The 17,521-nt window shown below is 46.2% G+C and overlaps 1 protein-coding gene across 1 annotated transcript in view; it reads right to left on the bottom strand.

Annotated features, from left to right (window-relative positions):
- The window catches only part of LOC103610586 (diacylglycerol kinase gamma-like), a 22,887-nt gene extending 5,574 nt beyond the window's left edge, over positions 1-17,313 (bottom strand). Inside the window, exon 1 of the mRNA XM_008594728.1 lies at positions 17,201-17,313. Coding sequence (XP_008592950.1) covers positions 17,201-17,290 — 90 coding nt within the window. The 5' untranslated portion in view covers positions 17,291-17,313. The remainder of the gene's footprint in view (positions 1-17,200) is intronic.
- Positions 17,314-17,521: the final 208 nt, after the last annotated feature.

The following is a 17,521-nucleotide window of genomic DNA, read 5'->3' as shown; positions in this document are numbered from 1 at the left end:
CTGATAGTCAACACTGTACCCCCAAAATACGTATAATCAATTATGTTTCAATTAAAAAAAAGATAGAATAATTTCTGGTGCTCTAGGTCTACTATAGCTAATAGTATTGTATTGTATATTTCAAGATAGCCAGAAAAGAGGATCTTAAATGCTATGACCACATAGAAATGATAAATATTTAGGTGATAGCCATGCTAACTATTCTGATTGGATCATTATACCATATATTCATGTACTGAAACAACAAACTGTACCCCATAAACATGTACAATAAAAAAAAAAGCATAGGCTCAACCATCTCTGTTGCTGTCACAGTTATTTTAAAACAAAACAAAACAAACAAACTCCTCTCCCTTTCCTTCTAAATGTGATTAATGACTTGTTAGAAATTTATTTTGAACTGTCTCCCACCTTTCCATCCTTCATACACATATTCTTAATTAGGGATTTAGGCTAGAGTCCCACTAGGTCCAGTTTGCCTTATCCTTATCACTTTTAGATAAAATGGTTACTTTCCTTCTTGGTTGCAATCACTTCCACAGCACCTCAATTCATCCATTGTTGGTCAAAACATCCTCCTCCCTTCTGAGAGCTCATGCTTGGTGAGAGCCTCCCTGGGCACTGTGTGGGCCCTTCATCTACATCATCTCTTGGGATCCTCATGTGAACACAATGAGGGAGACACCATTGTTACCCCTGACTGATGGGGTCTCATAGGGGTTAAGGCACTTGCTCAGGGCCACTTAACTTGACACTGTACAAGGTGGCAGAACTAGGATACAAATCCAGACAGTCGGATGCCAGGTCCTATTCTGAGGATGACTCAGTGAGGCAAATCTGGATTTTTGCTGATGCTAGACTAATAACAAAATTAAACTTCCAGCTGTTGCTTGAATAATTGAAATCTCGCACCAGTCCTCTGTCTTGTAGAGTGCCTAGAGCAGTACCTGGCACATCCACGCTGGATTTTACTGTGGGTATATCTTGCCTCTGTGCCAGGTTTGTAAAAAAAGAAAACAAACAAACAACCCACTCCCCCCCAAAAACAACAATAACAACAAAAAACCGACCAGCACAGTCATTGGCAAATAATATTCCACAAAGCCACCTACTACAGTTTTAAGAATATTCTGTCCCACCATCTCTAGCCATAACCAGCTAGGAGTGTTAGCTACTTACTAACTTGTTAAACCGTTAACCAGTCCCTGGAAGAGCAGACAGTCCTCACTCTGCTTTCTGAGAGATTGTCCCCGTCCCCCATCATCTCACTGGGTCCTTTGCAGACAGGGCAAACAGAGTAGAAGAGGTTGGAGAAACCTAGGGACTGTTTGACGTCCCCGCCCTTGGAAAACACCTATCTGGAAAGCGGGAGGCCATGCAATGTCTTGGAAAGATCATACCTGGGCGTGGAGACAAAGAAATATGGGTTTAGATCTTGGCTCTGTCACTTGCCAGCTGTGTGATTCTGGGTTGTTTCCTTAACCTCCCTGAGCTTTAAATCGCCATCTGTAAACTGGGGTATGGGAAAACAATATCTACCTCAAAGGTTTGATTAGTCTCTAGAAGGTAGAAGCACTCCATAATTGTCTGCATTATCATTACAGTTTCCGCAACCCCTGTGCCTTGAGGCATATTTCTTCCTGAAATCACTCCCCTACCACGTGAGGCTTTGTTGGGAGCATTTGAACGGCCTTGCCCGCCCGTGCCTGCATGCCCATTCTGGCGTCCTTGGCCTAGCTAGCCATCATACACTGACTTCCTTCAGAACCCCTGGCCCACTAGGTCTCGGGAGGGGTGGAAGGCTGCCATGCTGAGTCCGGGAAGCGGAGCCAAGAGTGGAACACCGTAGGCCTCAATGGAACACCGGCCTGGGGCTGCTCCCCGGCGGGGTCCAGAGAGAAATCCTCTTGCTCTGGCCCGGGGCGGCTCCCGGGGTGCGGTCCCCGCGCGCACCATTGGCCGTCCCTCTCCTAGGACCGGGCTAGCAGGCTCCCCTCCGAGTCGAGGCTGTGCGGCAGCGGGAGCCAGGTGTTCACAGCCTGGCGTGGGGCTGAAACAGAGAGCTCTTGTCGGAGCAGCCAGCGCGCACCCGCCCGAAGGCGCGCTCCGGGCGTGCGCCGGTGGCCGGGTGCCCGACGTCGGGCCGAGGGCGGGGGTCGGGGCGCAACGAGGCCAGCCCCGCTCCTGCCCTCGTGGAAGCGGTCCGGGAATGTGCCGAGCCCGGGCCGGGAGCGCACGCCCTGCCGGCCGGCAGCTGTGCGCAACGTTCTACGTCGGTCCCCTTTGCGAAGACAATCCCCCCAGTTCTGGTGTCTTTCTGAGCCCGGGCTGGTTAGTTTGGTGGAGAGCCAGTGCGCAGGTAAGCAGAGGCTGGATTGGGGAACCAAAGCGTGTTCTCGTGCAAATGAAACGCACCGGGAATTCATATTCACCCCACCTCCCGCCCTTGTTGTCTTGGGTCTCTGTACTCATAATTCTGGGCAGAACCAGGAGCCACCAAGTTGTCCGTCCTCGCCGTCCTCGCCGAGAGAGACAGAGAGCAAAGGAGGTGAGAGAAGGAGGGACCGTCCCTGCTGCACGCCTTTCCGGGCCCCGCCTGCCTGCCTGCTGCAGTGACCTGGAAAAGGCGGCAGGCAAGGCCTCCTCCATTTCAGCCACGTCGATCCTAGTTCTGAAGGTCCTCAGAGGAGGAGATCCCACAATTTATTTGATGACCCGTTTCTATTTTTAGCAACTAGGAAATTCTCCCTTCTTCTAACCTCGATTCTCTGTGCCACGGATTAGGTAGATTTTCTCTGGTTTGGAACGCATATTGTTTTCGTAGTCTTGCCACTGGGCTGTGTGCGCTCTTGGGAATGACCTCTGCCAGGCCAGATGGGAGGTGGAACCCAGGCCTCACTGGTTTTAGAGGCACTTGTCCCCTTCAGCTTGAAATTTTCTCTTTTCTTGGGTATCCTGCCACTGCGTTACCCTGATTCCTCCCTTCTGTCTTCTGTGACTCTTTCTTGGTCTTTTAGAATCTTTTTATTATGGATACTTCTAAACATATAAGAAAGTAGAGAGAATAATAAACCCCCATGCACTTCAAAACTCAGCCTCAGCAATTAGCAGCTTGCAGCTAATCTTGTTTTAACTTTACACCAGTTCACATTTCCACTTCCATACTGAACTATTTTATAGCAGATTCGTGATATTTTATTCTTTCATCCATAAATACTTGTGTATGTATCTTTAAATAAGGACTCAAAAAAAATCACCCCAATACTATTATCACTCTAAAAAAGTAACAATGATTCCTTAATATCAATAAATATCTAGTAATTGTTCAAATTTCAATAGTCTTGTTAAAAAAATAGTTGGTTTGTCTGAAAGGTCTACACATTGCATTTGGTTGATATGGCTCTCAACGTTTCTTTTGATGTATAACTTCCCTGTTCTTTTTTTTTCCTTGTCTTTATTTGTTAAAGAAATGGATCATTTGTCCTGTAAAGCAGTGCTTCTCAAACTTTAATGTGCGTACGGATCACTTTAGGGTCTTATTAGAATGCAGGTCGAGTGGGGCCTGAAACTGCATTTCTGACATGCTCCCCGGTGATGCTGGTGCTGCAGGTCCATGGACCACACGTTGAGTAGAAAGGCTGTAGTGTTTCCCATTTCTGAGGTGTCTTTTTAACATTTTTTCAGTCTACCCTCTGTATTTTCACTAATTTACAACTTTTAGATCTAGAGGCCTGATCAGATTCAGGGTTGGCTTTTTGGCAAAAGTACTTCATTAGTGGGGCTATGTATTTCCTATTGCATCTCATTAGGAAGCACATAATATGGTTGTCTCTTTTTTTTTTTTTGTGATGTTCAGATTGATCAGTGGGTTCAGGTGTGGTCAGCCCAAACCTTCATATAGAGTTCCTCATCAGCCAATGATGACCTTGCCTAGACTCATTATTACAGTCTTCTAATGGTGGGATAACCTTGAGGACACTGCCTTGGGTTGAATGTCTCCCCAAAACTTAATCCCCACTGTAACTGTTGAGGGTGGGAAATCCTATTATGGCAATTGAAAGGTGGCGCCTTGAAGTGGTGATTAGATTGTAGGACCATGCCATAGTGAGTGGATTAATAATGGTGGTCATGAGCATAGTTTAGAGGGCTTTTAAAAGCAAAGTAAGTGAGGAGGTTAGTCTCTCTCAGCTTCTGCCATCTTACAGTGTGATACCCTGCCGTCACTTAAGTCACCACCAAAGAAAGCCTTCATCGGATGTGTTCCCTGGACTTTGGACTTCCAGCCTCTGAAAGTGTAAGCAATAAATTTTGTTTTCTTTACAAATCATCCAGTTCCATGTATTTTGTTATACGCAACAGAAACAGACTAATACAGACACCTCAGCAACTTCCCTGTACATTTCTTCCAAATCTCTACAGATGTCATTTTCTCCATGAATTCTTTCCTGTCCACTCTCCAGAAAGGATCTCTCTCTCTCCCTTTCTCTCTTCTCTGCATCTGCACTCTCATGGGATCAAAGACCTAAAGGGTCTTGAAAGGTAACCCAGTCCAATTACCTCATTTTACAGATAAGAAACTAAGGTTAAAGAGATTAAGGGAATGACCCAGTGTTACATGGCTAATTAGAGTCAGCTGATCTGGAGTTAGATCCCTGGTCATTTGGATTGACAACTGAGAAGTTACGAGTGACTTTATAAAGAGGAATTTTGGCTGCTGGATGAGGGCTAAAGCATAATCTTAGAATGGTAAAGCCATATGGAATGTTAGAGATCACTCCTAATTACCAGAATGAGAGCAATGAAGCCTGAAGCTGGTAAGCGACCTTCCCAGATTACACAGCTATCTCCTGGGAGAGCCAGGGCTTAACCAGGACTCTAGGGTTAGTAGGGATGGTGGTGATGAGGGAGCAGTCAGAATAGCCATGTGGTTGGTGGCACACAGGGCTAGAGAGGGAAGATGGGATCTAAAAGGGTAATAGGATTGAGGGAAAGGTTTTTCATGGATGTTTGAGGCAGAGAAAATGCTCTATGAATACTTGTTGGATGAATGAATAGCAGAGTTAAGAGAGGAAAGAGGAAGTTTGGGATGCCTTGGATGGGAAGTAGAAGGAGTGGAAGAGAAGACGCTGAGGAGAGTGGTGGGACACTGCTCTGGGGAGGATCCTGGGGTCCCCTCCTTTCCCAGTGAGTGAGAGAATGAGGCAGGGGGATAGCTCTTTTGAAGAGGGAATTAGGGAAAAGCTGGGGCATGTCTAGGGAGAACAATATTTCAGTTAAAGTGGGGAGGAAGAAAGAAGGCTGAGGAAGAGGTGGATGACATCTTGACACACTTCAACAGGGATTCTGACGGGCCAAGGGAGGACACGCAGGAGGTGAGGGTGGCCACCCTGGATGCCTGGACTCCGCGTCAGAGCCTCAGATAGACACTAAAGGGTAGAGGAGTCGCTGACATACACCTGACCCAAATCCACCCCCACCTCTTTTTTGAGGGAACAGGACACTGACAGGCATTAACCAAAGAGAAAGTACCAATAAATCACCCTGTGCAGTCCTGTAGGCCCAGGTAAGGACGTGGGTGGTGGTGTTCATGTACAGTGAGAGGATTTCTGCTTTGCTAGGAGGGGAGGTTCTCTCTGTGAGTTGGCTTGGCAGGTTGGAAAGTAAGTTAGACTACGCGGACCCTTAGAGTTCTCATTGGTTTGGAAAGAGGAGAGTGGCTGATGAAGAGGGTTAGCCGGGCCCTAGTAAAGGCCAGGAATGGTAGCCCGAGTTATTCTGCGTACAGCCCACAGAGCTGGGGCCTACTTACTTTTCTTCTGCTGTACACAGTACCTAAATTGCCCATCAACTTTTTTATACCTGTTAAGATCCTACCCTTCCAGCTCAAAAGCTATCTCCTCTATGAGGCTTTTCCCAATGCTCTAGCTAGAAAGGGATCTTCCCCTTCTCTCAATTTTTATCACTTTGTCCTCCCCTCTTACATGGAATGTATATTCTGCCATGTATCATGTATATTTGCCTGTCCCCCAGGAGACTTTATGCTCAGAAGCTGGGGATCATATCTTACACAGCTCTGTGTTCTCCATAGTTCCTGGCACATCTTACCCAGTATAACTATTTGTGGAGAAATACTGAAATGGAAACTGAGGTGTTCCTTGAAGAAACCTGACAAGGTTTCCTTCCTTCCAGATGAATTCCCCCAATCTCTGGGTGAATATAGTGACCACATACAGTGGACTGAATGCCCAGGATAGGGAGAGATGTGGAAGGTTAATCCAAGTCTGCATGAAGTGGTCTTCTGATCACATCTAAAGGAAATCCATACCCAAATACCTGGTGACAAGAACAGGACACATGAGGCATGTTTTATATGAGAGAGACATTAGGAGACAGAAGACAAAAGCACTCATGCATCCATCAAAGATGATGAGACCCTACTCACTCTGTGCTGGATCCTGGGGGAGCAGAAATGGGACACGGTCCCAGTCCTTAAGGTGCTCACAGTAGGTCAATGCTAGAGGCAGTGGTGTGCTGCTAAATGCTTAACAGCAGGCTCTCCAGGAAAAAAAAAGTCCTGACTGTTGTGTTTCATGGTATAAATACTCCCACTATGGCTACTTTCAACCTACCAATGTGGCATCACCGAAAGGAGAGTTGGGAAGAAATGCACCAGCAAGCAAGCTGGCTCCAGCACACCACCGGCTGGAGGCAACAAGACAGAAAAGGAAGCAGGATCTGCGTATCTGCAGGGTCTATGGCCAGAACAGAGAGATTTGGGGGAGTGAAAGAAAAACAGCCTAAAGAAACAATTCTAGAAGAACTAGAGAGAATGATTCTAGTGTCAATAATCTGATGTGTCTTGTGAGGGAAGAAAAGATGATAGGTTGAGTAGGGTGATGATGGTGATCAGCATTACTGGAAAGACAGTCCAGTACTATCTGCACATAGAAACTGGCCTGGCATGTAGGTAAGTCTCACAGGACAGCAGCTTCCCTGCACTCAGAGGGGCTGCTATACATTGCTTTAGGAGCTGACGGATGGCTGTGCTGGGCAGTTAGATAATAATACTAATGCACACATATGTTATATATATACCATTTATTGAGTAACTGTTATGAACCAGGCACATATATTCTATATTTTGTGTTTAACCCTTACAGCCTTGCAGTATCAGTGTTTATATCCTCATTTTTACAGACGAGGAAACACTGACTTCAGTGAAACTAAGGAAGAAATTTCTTTTTCAAATTTATCAATGTTTGTGTAGTCTTCACGAACCTGCAGTTTTCCTGCATGAGATGTAAGCGATGAGATTAAGGAGCCTGTCCAACTTGGAGATCATGTACCTGATGTCTGTTAATCTTGTGCTTTGTTACTATAAGACCACATTTGGGGTATTCTAGGTACAAGGGATTCGATTCTCCATTTTAAGGAGGATATTGAAAAAGATGGAGTCTATCAAGAGAAGATTAATCGGGAGCTATGGGTCTGTAAATCGAGTCATATAAGGAACTGGGGGTGTCTAGCTCAGTGAAGATTAATAGGAGACAACATGGAGAATACATCTTCTGCCCTGTAAAGGGCAGTCTTGTGGAGGGGTGAGGAGCGTATTCTATGTGTCCTCAGAGGGTGAACATAGGCCCAATCATTGGGGAATTCAGTCATGCATCTCACAAACACTTATTATGCATCTATTTCGTTCCAAGCATTGTGCTAAGTGCTGACTAGGGAAGGAGATGGCAAGGAATGGGATACACAATCCCTGTTCCACATCAGGAAGAACTTTCTGATAGTCAGAGCTGTGTAGCAATGGAACAGGCTTCTTGAAAAGTAGTAAACTTCCTATCCTTGGAGTATTCAGGAGGAGGCTGGATGCTCACTTAATAATAATATGCTAGGATAAATCTTTTGTTGAGTGGTAAGTGGTATAAATCTTCCAGTTCAGAGGTTCTGAGTCTATGCTCAGCTTTGCTTTGGCCAGCTAGAGTATGCTGTATTGAAAGTGTCATCATGGCCCCCCACCCCTACCCAGCCTGTCCACACAGCTGCATGCTCTGTGTTCTCTGACAGTGAGCCGTGGTGGGCCAGTTAGACTGGAAAGTGGCTGCCATCTGTGACAGGGATGATGGAGCTCTGGCGGGTTTGTGTGGGCTCAAGGAATGCGGCATTGAAGCCATGTACACACAACCTGCTTAAGAACATCCCATGGGCAGAAAATGTTTTCTTCCTCTTTAGCCCGTCTCTGTTGCTGTGCCAGTCGGGCACAATGGCGCCTTTCAGAGGGGCAGCTGGAAGGGGGTGTTGGCAGGCAGGCTGGAAGTAGAACATTGCAGCTGGGGGTGGGGGGCCCACATTCATTTCCAGGAGTGAGCCTGCACTGGGTGCCAGTTTCCAAAACAAAACTGCTGTTTCTCAGAGCTCATGGTGGTGGGTTGCCTCAGAGTTGGACAGAGGGCAGAGCTGTTTCCTATCCGCTACTCCACCCTCCCCACGTTTAAAAAAAAAACTGGTGTGTTAAGGCATCCTTGCTCTGGATGCAGATTAACAGGCTTTGCTGTCTGTCTGGGAAGCTGAGGCCATCCTGGGGTGGGTGGGGCTTTCTGAGGGATCAAACTTTCCCGCAGATGGGGCAGGGCTGATGGCCATAGGGACTGCAGAGCTCAGGGGCAGGTAGGCTTCTGGGCCGAGAGAGAGGGGTCAGAATGGAGACCCCTTCTTCCATCCTGCAGGGTCACTTCCCTCTACCCCACAGCCGCCCAGCAGCCTCTCTGCCACATGGGCTCTGCCCACTCACTGTCTTAACTCTGTTTGGTGGGAAAGAGGTGGGAGAACCCTGGTATTTCCTGTCCCTGTCCACAGTTGTCCCAGACCCTCTGCTACTTTCAGAGATCTCAGCAACAGCTCTGAGATGGGCGTGGGAGGTCTTCCCACTTGCTGCACAGTTAGAAGAAGGCCTGAGTGCCAGGCTGCAAGCTCTGCCATCCCCCCCTTTGTTTTACATATGGAGCAACGTGGGTCCCTTTTATTCTGGTTTATTCTGGTCGCTTCCCACACAAAGGTGTGACTTGAGGTCAAGTGGTCATTTCTATTAGTGTTCACACTAATTATGGGATTTTTCACACTTTGGTTCAATTTTACAATCAACAAGTAACTACTGAAGCATTACATCATTGTAGGCACTGTGCTAGGCTGGGAGGTACAGAATGAATAAAGTCCTTTCTTCAGGAAGCTGACTGCCTAATAGATATGCCACATCCTGAATGGGAGTCCCTTGATCAACTAAATAGACACGTGTGTTAGGTGGGAGCAGAAGTGTAATGAGAGGCCATCTCCTACCAGGGGTACCATGGCATTGTGGGGGGCTCGTGGGCCTGGGATCACACATCTAAGTTTGAATCTCATCTGATCTTGGAGTACTTACTTATCTTTACGAGACTCTGTGTCCTTGTGTAAATAATAGGAATAATACATACCATGCACAGTTGTTAGGAGGATTAAATAAGACAATGGATCAAAGTGCCGGGACAGAGCTTGCCACATGGTAAGTGCTCAGTATGTGGCTGCTATTGCTACTAATTTGTTGATCTTAGTGGAATTGAGATATAACATGTATATGTGCACAGTGGTATTTATTCGACGCCATGCTAGGTTCTGTGCCCTTTCTTAAGGAGTAAGTTCTCCTACCTTCTTAATTCCTTTTTCCAGTGAAGACTAGGATCAGCAAGTTTATGACCTCACAGCCTAAGTTAGAAAAACAAAGGCCTCTCTGGCATAGCCAAAGAGACATATTTGTATATAATATTCTCTGTTTAATAACCCAGTTGTAGAGAATGAAAAGGATTGGAATGTTTGTCTTCCCTTAGGTTCCTGAATCTCATGAATGTGGTGATGAAGATCAGGAATTCTTTTCAATATCCTAAAAAGTCTAAGAGGAATACCGTAATATGTTTTCCACGAAAGGGCTTCACAGTTCGTTATTACTTAACAGATGCATTTGTTTGGTAGACATTGCTTGGGGGAGGTTATTCTTTTACTAAGGGACCTTGTGGTAGAAAAAGTAAGCCCTGTGGCAGAGGTTGGCTGAGAGGATCTTCCAGACACCTGTTGTGGGGAGTGTTCGAACCCAACATGCCGATTCATGTGACCCCCAACCTCAGTCTTTTGAAACTTTCTTGGGCCCCCTCTATCAAACATGCTGCATATCACCCAACTACTTTGTAAAAATGTAGGCATAAGAATTAATCTTTAAAAGTATTTCCCAAGTCTTTGGAAGACACAAAGTATGTATAGCCAGGAGTCGGAAGACAAAAGAAAATCAAAGCAATTCACAAGGAACAAAGGAAATGGAAAAGAGCAGGAAAATAAAAGCATATGGACAAATGGAGGCTTGAAGTGAACTTCAGGGGACACATTTGTAGGAAATAAAAAAAGAGGGTCATTTAAGAGAGAGAAAAAGCTATGTGTCAGAAGCTGCCAGCAAACAATGGGATTTTATAAGGGAAAATTGACAGAAACCATTTCTCCTTAGTAAGCTGAATGATTCTAAGCATCAATGAAGGAAAATTGTAGTCAGTGCATGGTTGAAAGAGGTAGAGAGATGGGGACAATGGAGCTGTGTTTAAAAACGGATAAAGATTTAACAAAGCCAAAGAATCACAGAAGTCTGTAGGAGGCCTGATGTTAAAGAAACAAGGGCTGAGATTACTACAGCATTGAAACGAGGCCAGCATTATAACAGTGCTGATCCCTGGTTGGTGATATTGTAGGTTAATTTTCTTTTCTTTTTTGCCCCTGTATATTTTAACATGTTCTAACATGAATTTGGATTATTACTGTAATCAGGGAAAGAGGTTAGCATGCATATTAGGAAGCAGCAGGCAGAAACCAAGGTAGGGGTATCTGGGGCAGCAGAAACCAAGGTAGGGGTATCTGGGGCAGAGAGAACTGGTGGATTGCGGAAGAAGAAACATAAGATGGCAAGAGCTGCCTTGGATGGTCTCATAGTGAGGATGATTCTGGAATAAGGGATCCTATGGACTGGATTGAGGAAGGGAATAGTTTAGAAGAAAGTTTCTTTCTGAGGACCATTCTAGCCTTCCTTTTGACTCTAGAGTTTGATGCATAATTATGTTGTCCCTTTTATTTTCCAGGAACTCAAAATTCCTTCTAATGCTTTTCTCAAGCTTCCCTTCCCTGTGAGTATGTTTGCATTTCATCCACTATGGCTGGGTGGGTGAGCTGAGCGTTTGACCACCTTCCTTACGCCAAGCTCTGAAAGGCTCTACCTGCCTAAGCTGAGAAGAAGGTTCAGATCATGCCAGAAGAGAGCAAGGCATGAAGATCTCTTCCTTTCTAATTTAAGAGTGTGCAATACTGCAGATGTATGCTGAGGCAGAATAAGAGAGTGCCCCCAGTTGGAACTTGGCATCTCTGGGTTGGTTCTCTTCTGCCACATACTGGCTAGGTAAACTTGGCCAAGCTACTTAACCTGTAAAGTTCTTGATTTCTCTCTTTTGTAAAATAATGGCATTGGATTGGATTGGAGTAAAGGTATCCGCCAAATCTTAAAGTAATCTGTCTCGTTACTTACGAAGCTTCTTTACACCCACATGGCTGTGCTAAGTGTTAGTTTTAGAATTTAGGATTCTCATAGGTGACACCTGTGTCATAATATGGATTAAATATTGCTAAGCACAGTGCCCAGCATGCTCTCATTTTTTAAATTAAAAAAAATTTTCAAGGTGAAATTCAAATAACATAAAATTAACCACTTTAAAGTGTACAATTCAGTGGCATTTAGTACATTCACTCACACTGTCTTTTAAAAGTGTTAGGATAACACAGTCATTGGGTTGGTTCCATTTTTTTTTGTAATAAAGAAATGCTGCACAGCACCTCCATGCTTATCTCATGCCCAAGTGCAGGACATTCTCTGGGTCTAGGTTGAGAAGAACCTGCTGGGTCATACAGTCTATAAATACATTTCACATTCACTCACACTGTCTTTTAAAAGTGTTAGGATAACACAGTCATTGGGTTGGTTCCATTGTTTTTTGTAATAAAGAAATGCTGCACAGCACCTCCATGCTCATCTCATGCCCAAGTGCAAGACATTCTCTGGGTCTAGGTTGAGAAGAACCTGCTGGGTCATACAGTCTATAAATACATTTCCAGTTTTTCATGTATTGCCAAACCACTCTCCAAAGTGGCTTACCACCTATGTTCCCACCGCACTGTCTGAGAATCCCATTTCTGCGCCTTCTCACCAACAGTGGTGCAGTATTCATAGAGCATTATGGAGTGGTTACGAGTCATGAACCAGCTCTATCAACATTGATGTGGAGAGGTCTCAAGAATGGACTGGTGAGTTAGAAAGGCAGTGGCAGTTCATGAAGGGATTGTGGGGGATGTCAGTTTTATCTATAATATTTTATTTCTTTGATTGAAAAATACTTGAAGGAAATACTCATAAGACAAAATATTAACGAATATCAATTTTGAGCAAGAGAGAAATGGGAGTATTTGATATAATGTTCTCAAGACTTCTTTGCATTTTTTTCTTAAAAATCCTCAATTAAAAGGGGTAACTGATGTGCAGAGATTCCCAAAATATACTGGATAACAGATTTTTTTGAGCAGCTTCCAGATTTGGACTCACTCTCCCCCATACTGAGGTTCATGTAAGTGGAGCTGGCTAGCCTTCCCTTGTGAACATTGTTTTAAAGATTAAATATCAAGGAATTTTGGAAGTTCTTATTTTTAGCCAGTGAAATGAAACATTTCCACAGAATGTAAAATAAGTGCTCTAGTTGAAGCCTGCCTGGTTTGCTCCACCTGACTATGATCAGTCAGAAAACCTTTGCAAAGCTATTCTGGGCCTGGGGTGGGGGAGGTGATGTACTGGGTACCTGCCTCACCCCACCCCCACCTGTTTTTTCAGGTGAAATCAGGTTAGAATGAACATCAAGGGCCTCTTTGGAAGGGAAGTGATATCAGAGACCCTGAGAAATCACCTTAGACCAGGGATGATGATGGTTGGTGGGGTGGGGGGTGTGGGTGACATGCGGCTTCTTAATTAGAGCTGACAGCAATTTATTGCATTTGCAATTTTTTTATGTTCCTTTTTTGATAAACATAAAAATCTCATGTCTGCTTTTTATATTATCTGAAATGTCAAAATAAATAAAAAACTGAAAAATAAGCAGATTGGATATGCCCCATACCTGGTTGAGAGCCTCTGCTCTAAACTGAGCTTTTCAAGTGCCAATACTACCCTGAAACTTCCAGGTTTCTGGACAATCTGGATTTGAAGCCTGACCTGTCCACTCATAGGTTGTGGACTTCAGGTGAGCTTCTTACCTTCTGTCAGCTTCTGTCCCCCTTCTCTGGAAAGGTGATTATGATACGTGCCACGTAGAGCTGCTTTGCAGATTCTGTGAGGCACTTAACACCACTGCCAGTTATATTTGAAAAACCAAAAAAACCAAAAAACCAAAAAGCCCTGAAAACTTTAATGCGAAAAATAGCCTTGGAAGGTAGGCCAACCTCCTCTCCTCCCGTTTTATAGATGAGAATCCTGAGACTCAGACATACAGTTTAGCAAGTTACTTAATCTAAGTGCAGAACAGGGCTAATCCCTAGGCCTTATGAATCTGAGTCAGGACCCTTTCACTGTGCTGGCGACCCTGGTGAAGGGTCTGCAGGTGAACAGTAGATCTGGAGTCAACCTCTCCCCTGCCTGAGTCATTGGGCCCCTCAAAACAGGGTCCAGAGTGATCTGACACGTGGCTCCAGGACTCCTTGCATCTAGTTTCCTTAGCATTAGTTAAGTGAGCACTATATTAACCAGCTCTTGTATGTTCTGTGGACTATTCTGTCTTGTCAACTGGGCCATAAGCTTTATTTCAGGGACAGGAACAAGTCTTCTATTACTTCTCAACCAGCCACTAGCCTCAGAGAAACAGTCTGTATATCATGTGAGTGGCTTTTAATGGAGACCTTCCCTGTAAAATCTTATTTGAGCTTTAAGCTTCCCCATCCAACTTTTTACCAGAGTGACTAAACAAACAAAGAAGCCAACAGAAGGAAGAAACTAGAGAGACTTCACTATCTGTTCTCCTGAGTTCCTGACAGTTGTGCCCTTTCTCAGGCCATTGAACCTCTCAGCCTCAGTTTTCTCATCCATAAAGTGAGGAAATTAATATTTGCCCTGCATGTTCTGTGAATCAAGATAAAATGAGATGCTGTGTGGGAAAATCTTTTGAAAACTTTAAGGTGGTTTTCTTCTCTGACCCTCTCTCCAACCGTCTAGCCTGAATCTATTCCTTCCTCAAGTGAGCAGGGCACTGTGTCTTCTGTCCTTTTACAAAGCATTTCTCAGCAGAGCTGCCCAACCGCCTGACCTGGGAGGGAATCGACTGGTCCAATATATGGTAAAGGAGGAAGAAACAGTGAATCCACGCTGAAGAATTTGCTGAGTTTCTAGCACTTGTTAGGTAAATCTTTATTTATCAGGTTCTGAGCTAAACTCACTCTGGAACACCTGGAATCTTCTTTTACATTTCCAGCAATGAAATCTTGATCAAGTTACTTGATGTATCTAAGCCTCATTTAAAAAACGTGATAATACTTGCCTCACTGAGTTGTCATAGCAAATGAGGACGTGTTATGGTAGGCAGACAAAGCATGTGACTTGTTCTCGTCCCTTTTCACTCTTCTTTCCCTTCTGTTTACCCCTGTAAACCTCTGTGCCTCAGTTTGCTTTTCCATAAAATGGGAATAATAGTCCCTGGCCTACTTAGCTGACAGGGTTGTGTGTGACTTTGGGATGAGGGCTATGGCGCGGCTTGAAAATAGTGACATGCAGTACAAATACCTGTATGGAGTTATTCCCAGGCTCATTGACCTTGAGCTGGTGGGCTGTGTGCTGGTCCTCACAGGCCTGGGCTGTTGTGTGCAGCAGCCACACATACAAGGTCACTTAACACAGCTTCTCTTACTTGCTCTTCTTGAGGACCCTGATGTGCTCACATCTACCTGCGGTGCTCTGCAGTCTCCTTACACCTGTCACTCACATGCCTTGCCCCCTTGTCTCTTGCCATCCCCCTGTGGATCACAACGCGCAGGACCATCCACCCACCCTTCTCTGGATGCAGAAATGGTGCCCGTACCAGTCCTGCCGGCTGTCAGAAGCTGCCCATCACATGACACCCTCGCCCCCACCCCTCCAGCCTACCCTCGTGAATAAATACTAAAAAGACTTATTATGGGAAGATAAGGGAGACAGGAAGTGCTTCTGAAAGCTCCCAACAACCCACAGCCTGAACAACCCCACCCCCTCCAGAGGCCACCAGTGTTTTTAGCAGCAAAGCCACCGGCCCCTTTTATGGTTGAGGAAGATCTGCTGTGTCTTGGACCCACAGGGGACTGTCTGGCACGGCTGGGCCTGGAGCCCGGAGGGCGGCCACAGAGGCAGGGGAGCTGAGCTGCTGTACTCTGGCACAATTTCAAGGCCAGCTGCAGGGAGAACAAGCAGTCGCTGTATGCCTGCAGCTGGCGGTGGTGAGGCCAGGGCTGTCCTCACTTGTGGTGTATTTAAAGAGACCCCATCAGATGATCATGCCAAAAGGAAAAATGCACATATATCTCTGTTAGCCACACACAGTCCCCCTGCCAAGGCCTCTCCTCCTTCCTCTGCAGCTTCCAGGCAGTGTATTTATGTATTTTCTGGCTCCTCAGCCTCTCCCAAGTATAGGTGGTCGTGGCCACATACCACCTGGGGACGCAGGCCCCTGGCTCCTGGGCCTCTCTGCCCTCTGACAGAGATGGCCAAGAGTTCAGGGGATTAGCCAGGGACCAGCCCCCAACCCTGGTGTCAGTAACCCAGCAACCTGAGAGTGGGAGAGGCTGGCAGATGAGTCAAATACAGGCGCACAGAGCCTCTGGCTTTGTGTTTTGTCTGTGAAAACTCCCTGCAAGCGAGAGGCGGGCTCCTTCCTTCTGGCAGGGAGTGGCGGGCCTTTCCCGCACTGCTTCAGGCCAAACACTCCGCCTTGGAGGGATGTCCAGGCCCCCCTGGACTGCTGGGGGCGCTTAGAGACAAAACTGGTGGGCCGGGAGGAGCTCTTCCTGGCTAAACTCTCAGGCTGCCTCTCTCCCAAGAGACTTGTTTCTGTCTAGTGAGAACAAGACTGCAGGCCTGAATCCCATGGGAAGGTGGGGTTGGTGGCTAAGAACTCTGGGCAAGAGAACCCATGGGCCTGATGTCCCACAGAGCCAAGACAGAGTGGGTGTGCCGAGAAGTTTGGGCCTCCAGGTGGCCAGAGACCGAGGAGACGTGCTTGTAGCAGTCAGTGAGAGGACACCAGGAGAGCAGCCCAGCGGAAGTGGGGGTGGGGGTGGTAAGTGGGCAGCTTATCAACCTGGGAAGGGAAGCCGAAGGGCAAACGGTCCAAGGCAGGCTGCTACAAGTGCCAGAGGACTCAGCAAAGTGCAAGTGCACCAACAGGATCGGCTACGTAATTTATGGGGCCCCGTTCACAATGAAAATGTAGGGCTCTTTGTTAAAAATGACCAAGAATTTCAAGACAGTTGACAAAAGAGCATTAAGCCAAGGGTACTCTGAGCACAGGGACCTTTGTGACTGCACAGGTGGCATACCCACAAAGCTGACCCCGGGGACCTATGAGTTGGCTCCTTGAAGCAGCTGTGAAAATTGAGGCAGGGGAGCTGGGAGCTGTCTGATCACCTCTGGCCTCAACCCCCATGCCCCCACCCCTGCTGCTCTGTGGTCACCAGTTCCCAGACTTTTACCAGGCTTGGGACATTGCCTCTACCCCAACAGCAGCCCCACTCCCTGTGCTGGTGGCAACTAAATCTTTGCCTCTCTGAAAAGGGGGAATAACAAGGCCATGATGGGAGGAGGGCTGAAGGCCCGAATGCACTGTGGCTCTGGGTCTTCTGGGGTTTTGGGTCCCAGAGCCCCAAGGACTCTCTGCACAGCCCAAGAAAGGCCGGCCCAGCAACTGGAGCCCTCTGAGTGAGGTTGTGGAGGTGTTTGGGAACAAGATGGTGGTACAACATACTGACTACACTCTGCGTCACCTCTTAGGGTTCCAAGAGGATACATCCTGAGGGTCTGTGGGACAGTCCAGGAGCAGAACCAAGGTCCGGGAAGCCTTCTCCCCACTTCGGAACTTACCTCCAACTCTATGTGGTCATTGAGTTTTTTGCAGGTGGCTGCAAAGGTCTCTGAGGTGCCAAATTCAAAGTACCACAGCTTGTTCTTCATCCTGGACCATGAAGCAGAGAGATGGCTCAATATTCTGCACTTGAAATGTCATGTAAAATAGCTATTTTATTTGGACTGGGAGGTCCAAGCCTGCAGCATTCCCCAATCTTACACTCGCAGCACTTGTTAATCAAAGAATAGAAATTTTACCAACTGTTTTTGCTAGGCACTTACAGAAAATCCATTCATTTCTTAGCCATCATGGCAACTCTGGGTGAACTGCCAGCTGTT

This window comes from Galeopterus variegatus, unplaced genomic scaffold (assembly GCF_000696425.1).
Source record: "Galeopterus variegatus unplaced genomic scaffold, G_variegatus-3.0.2 Scaffold11350, whole genome shotgun sequence".
In the NCBI taxonomy this organism is placed as follows: domain Eukaryota; kingdom Metazoa; phylum Chordata; class Mammalia; order Dermoptera; family Cynocephalidae; genus Galeopterus; species Galeopterus variegatus.
The sequence above is the reverse complement of the archived record's forward strand: the minus strand, read 5'-3'. Positions and strand labels throughout refer to the sequence as shown.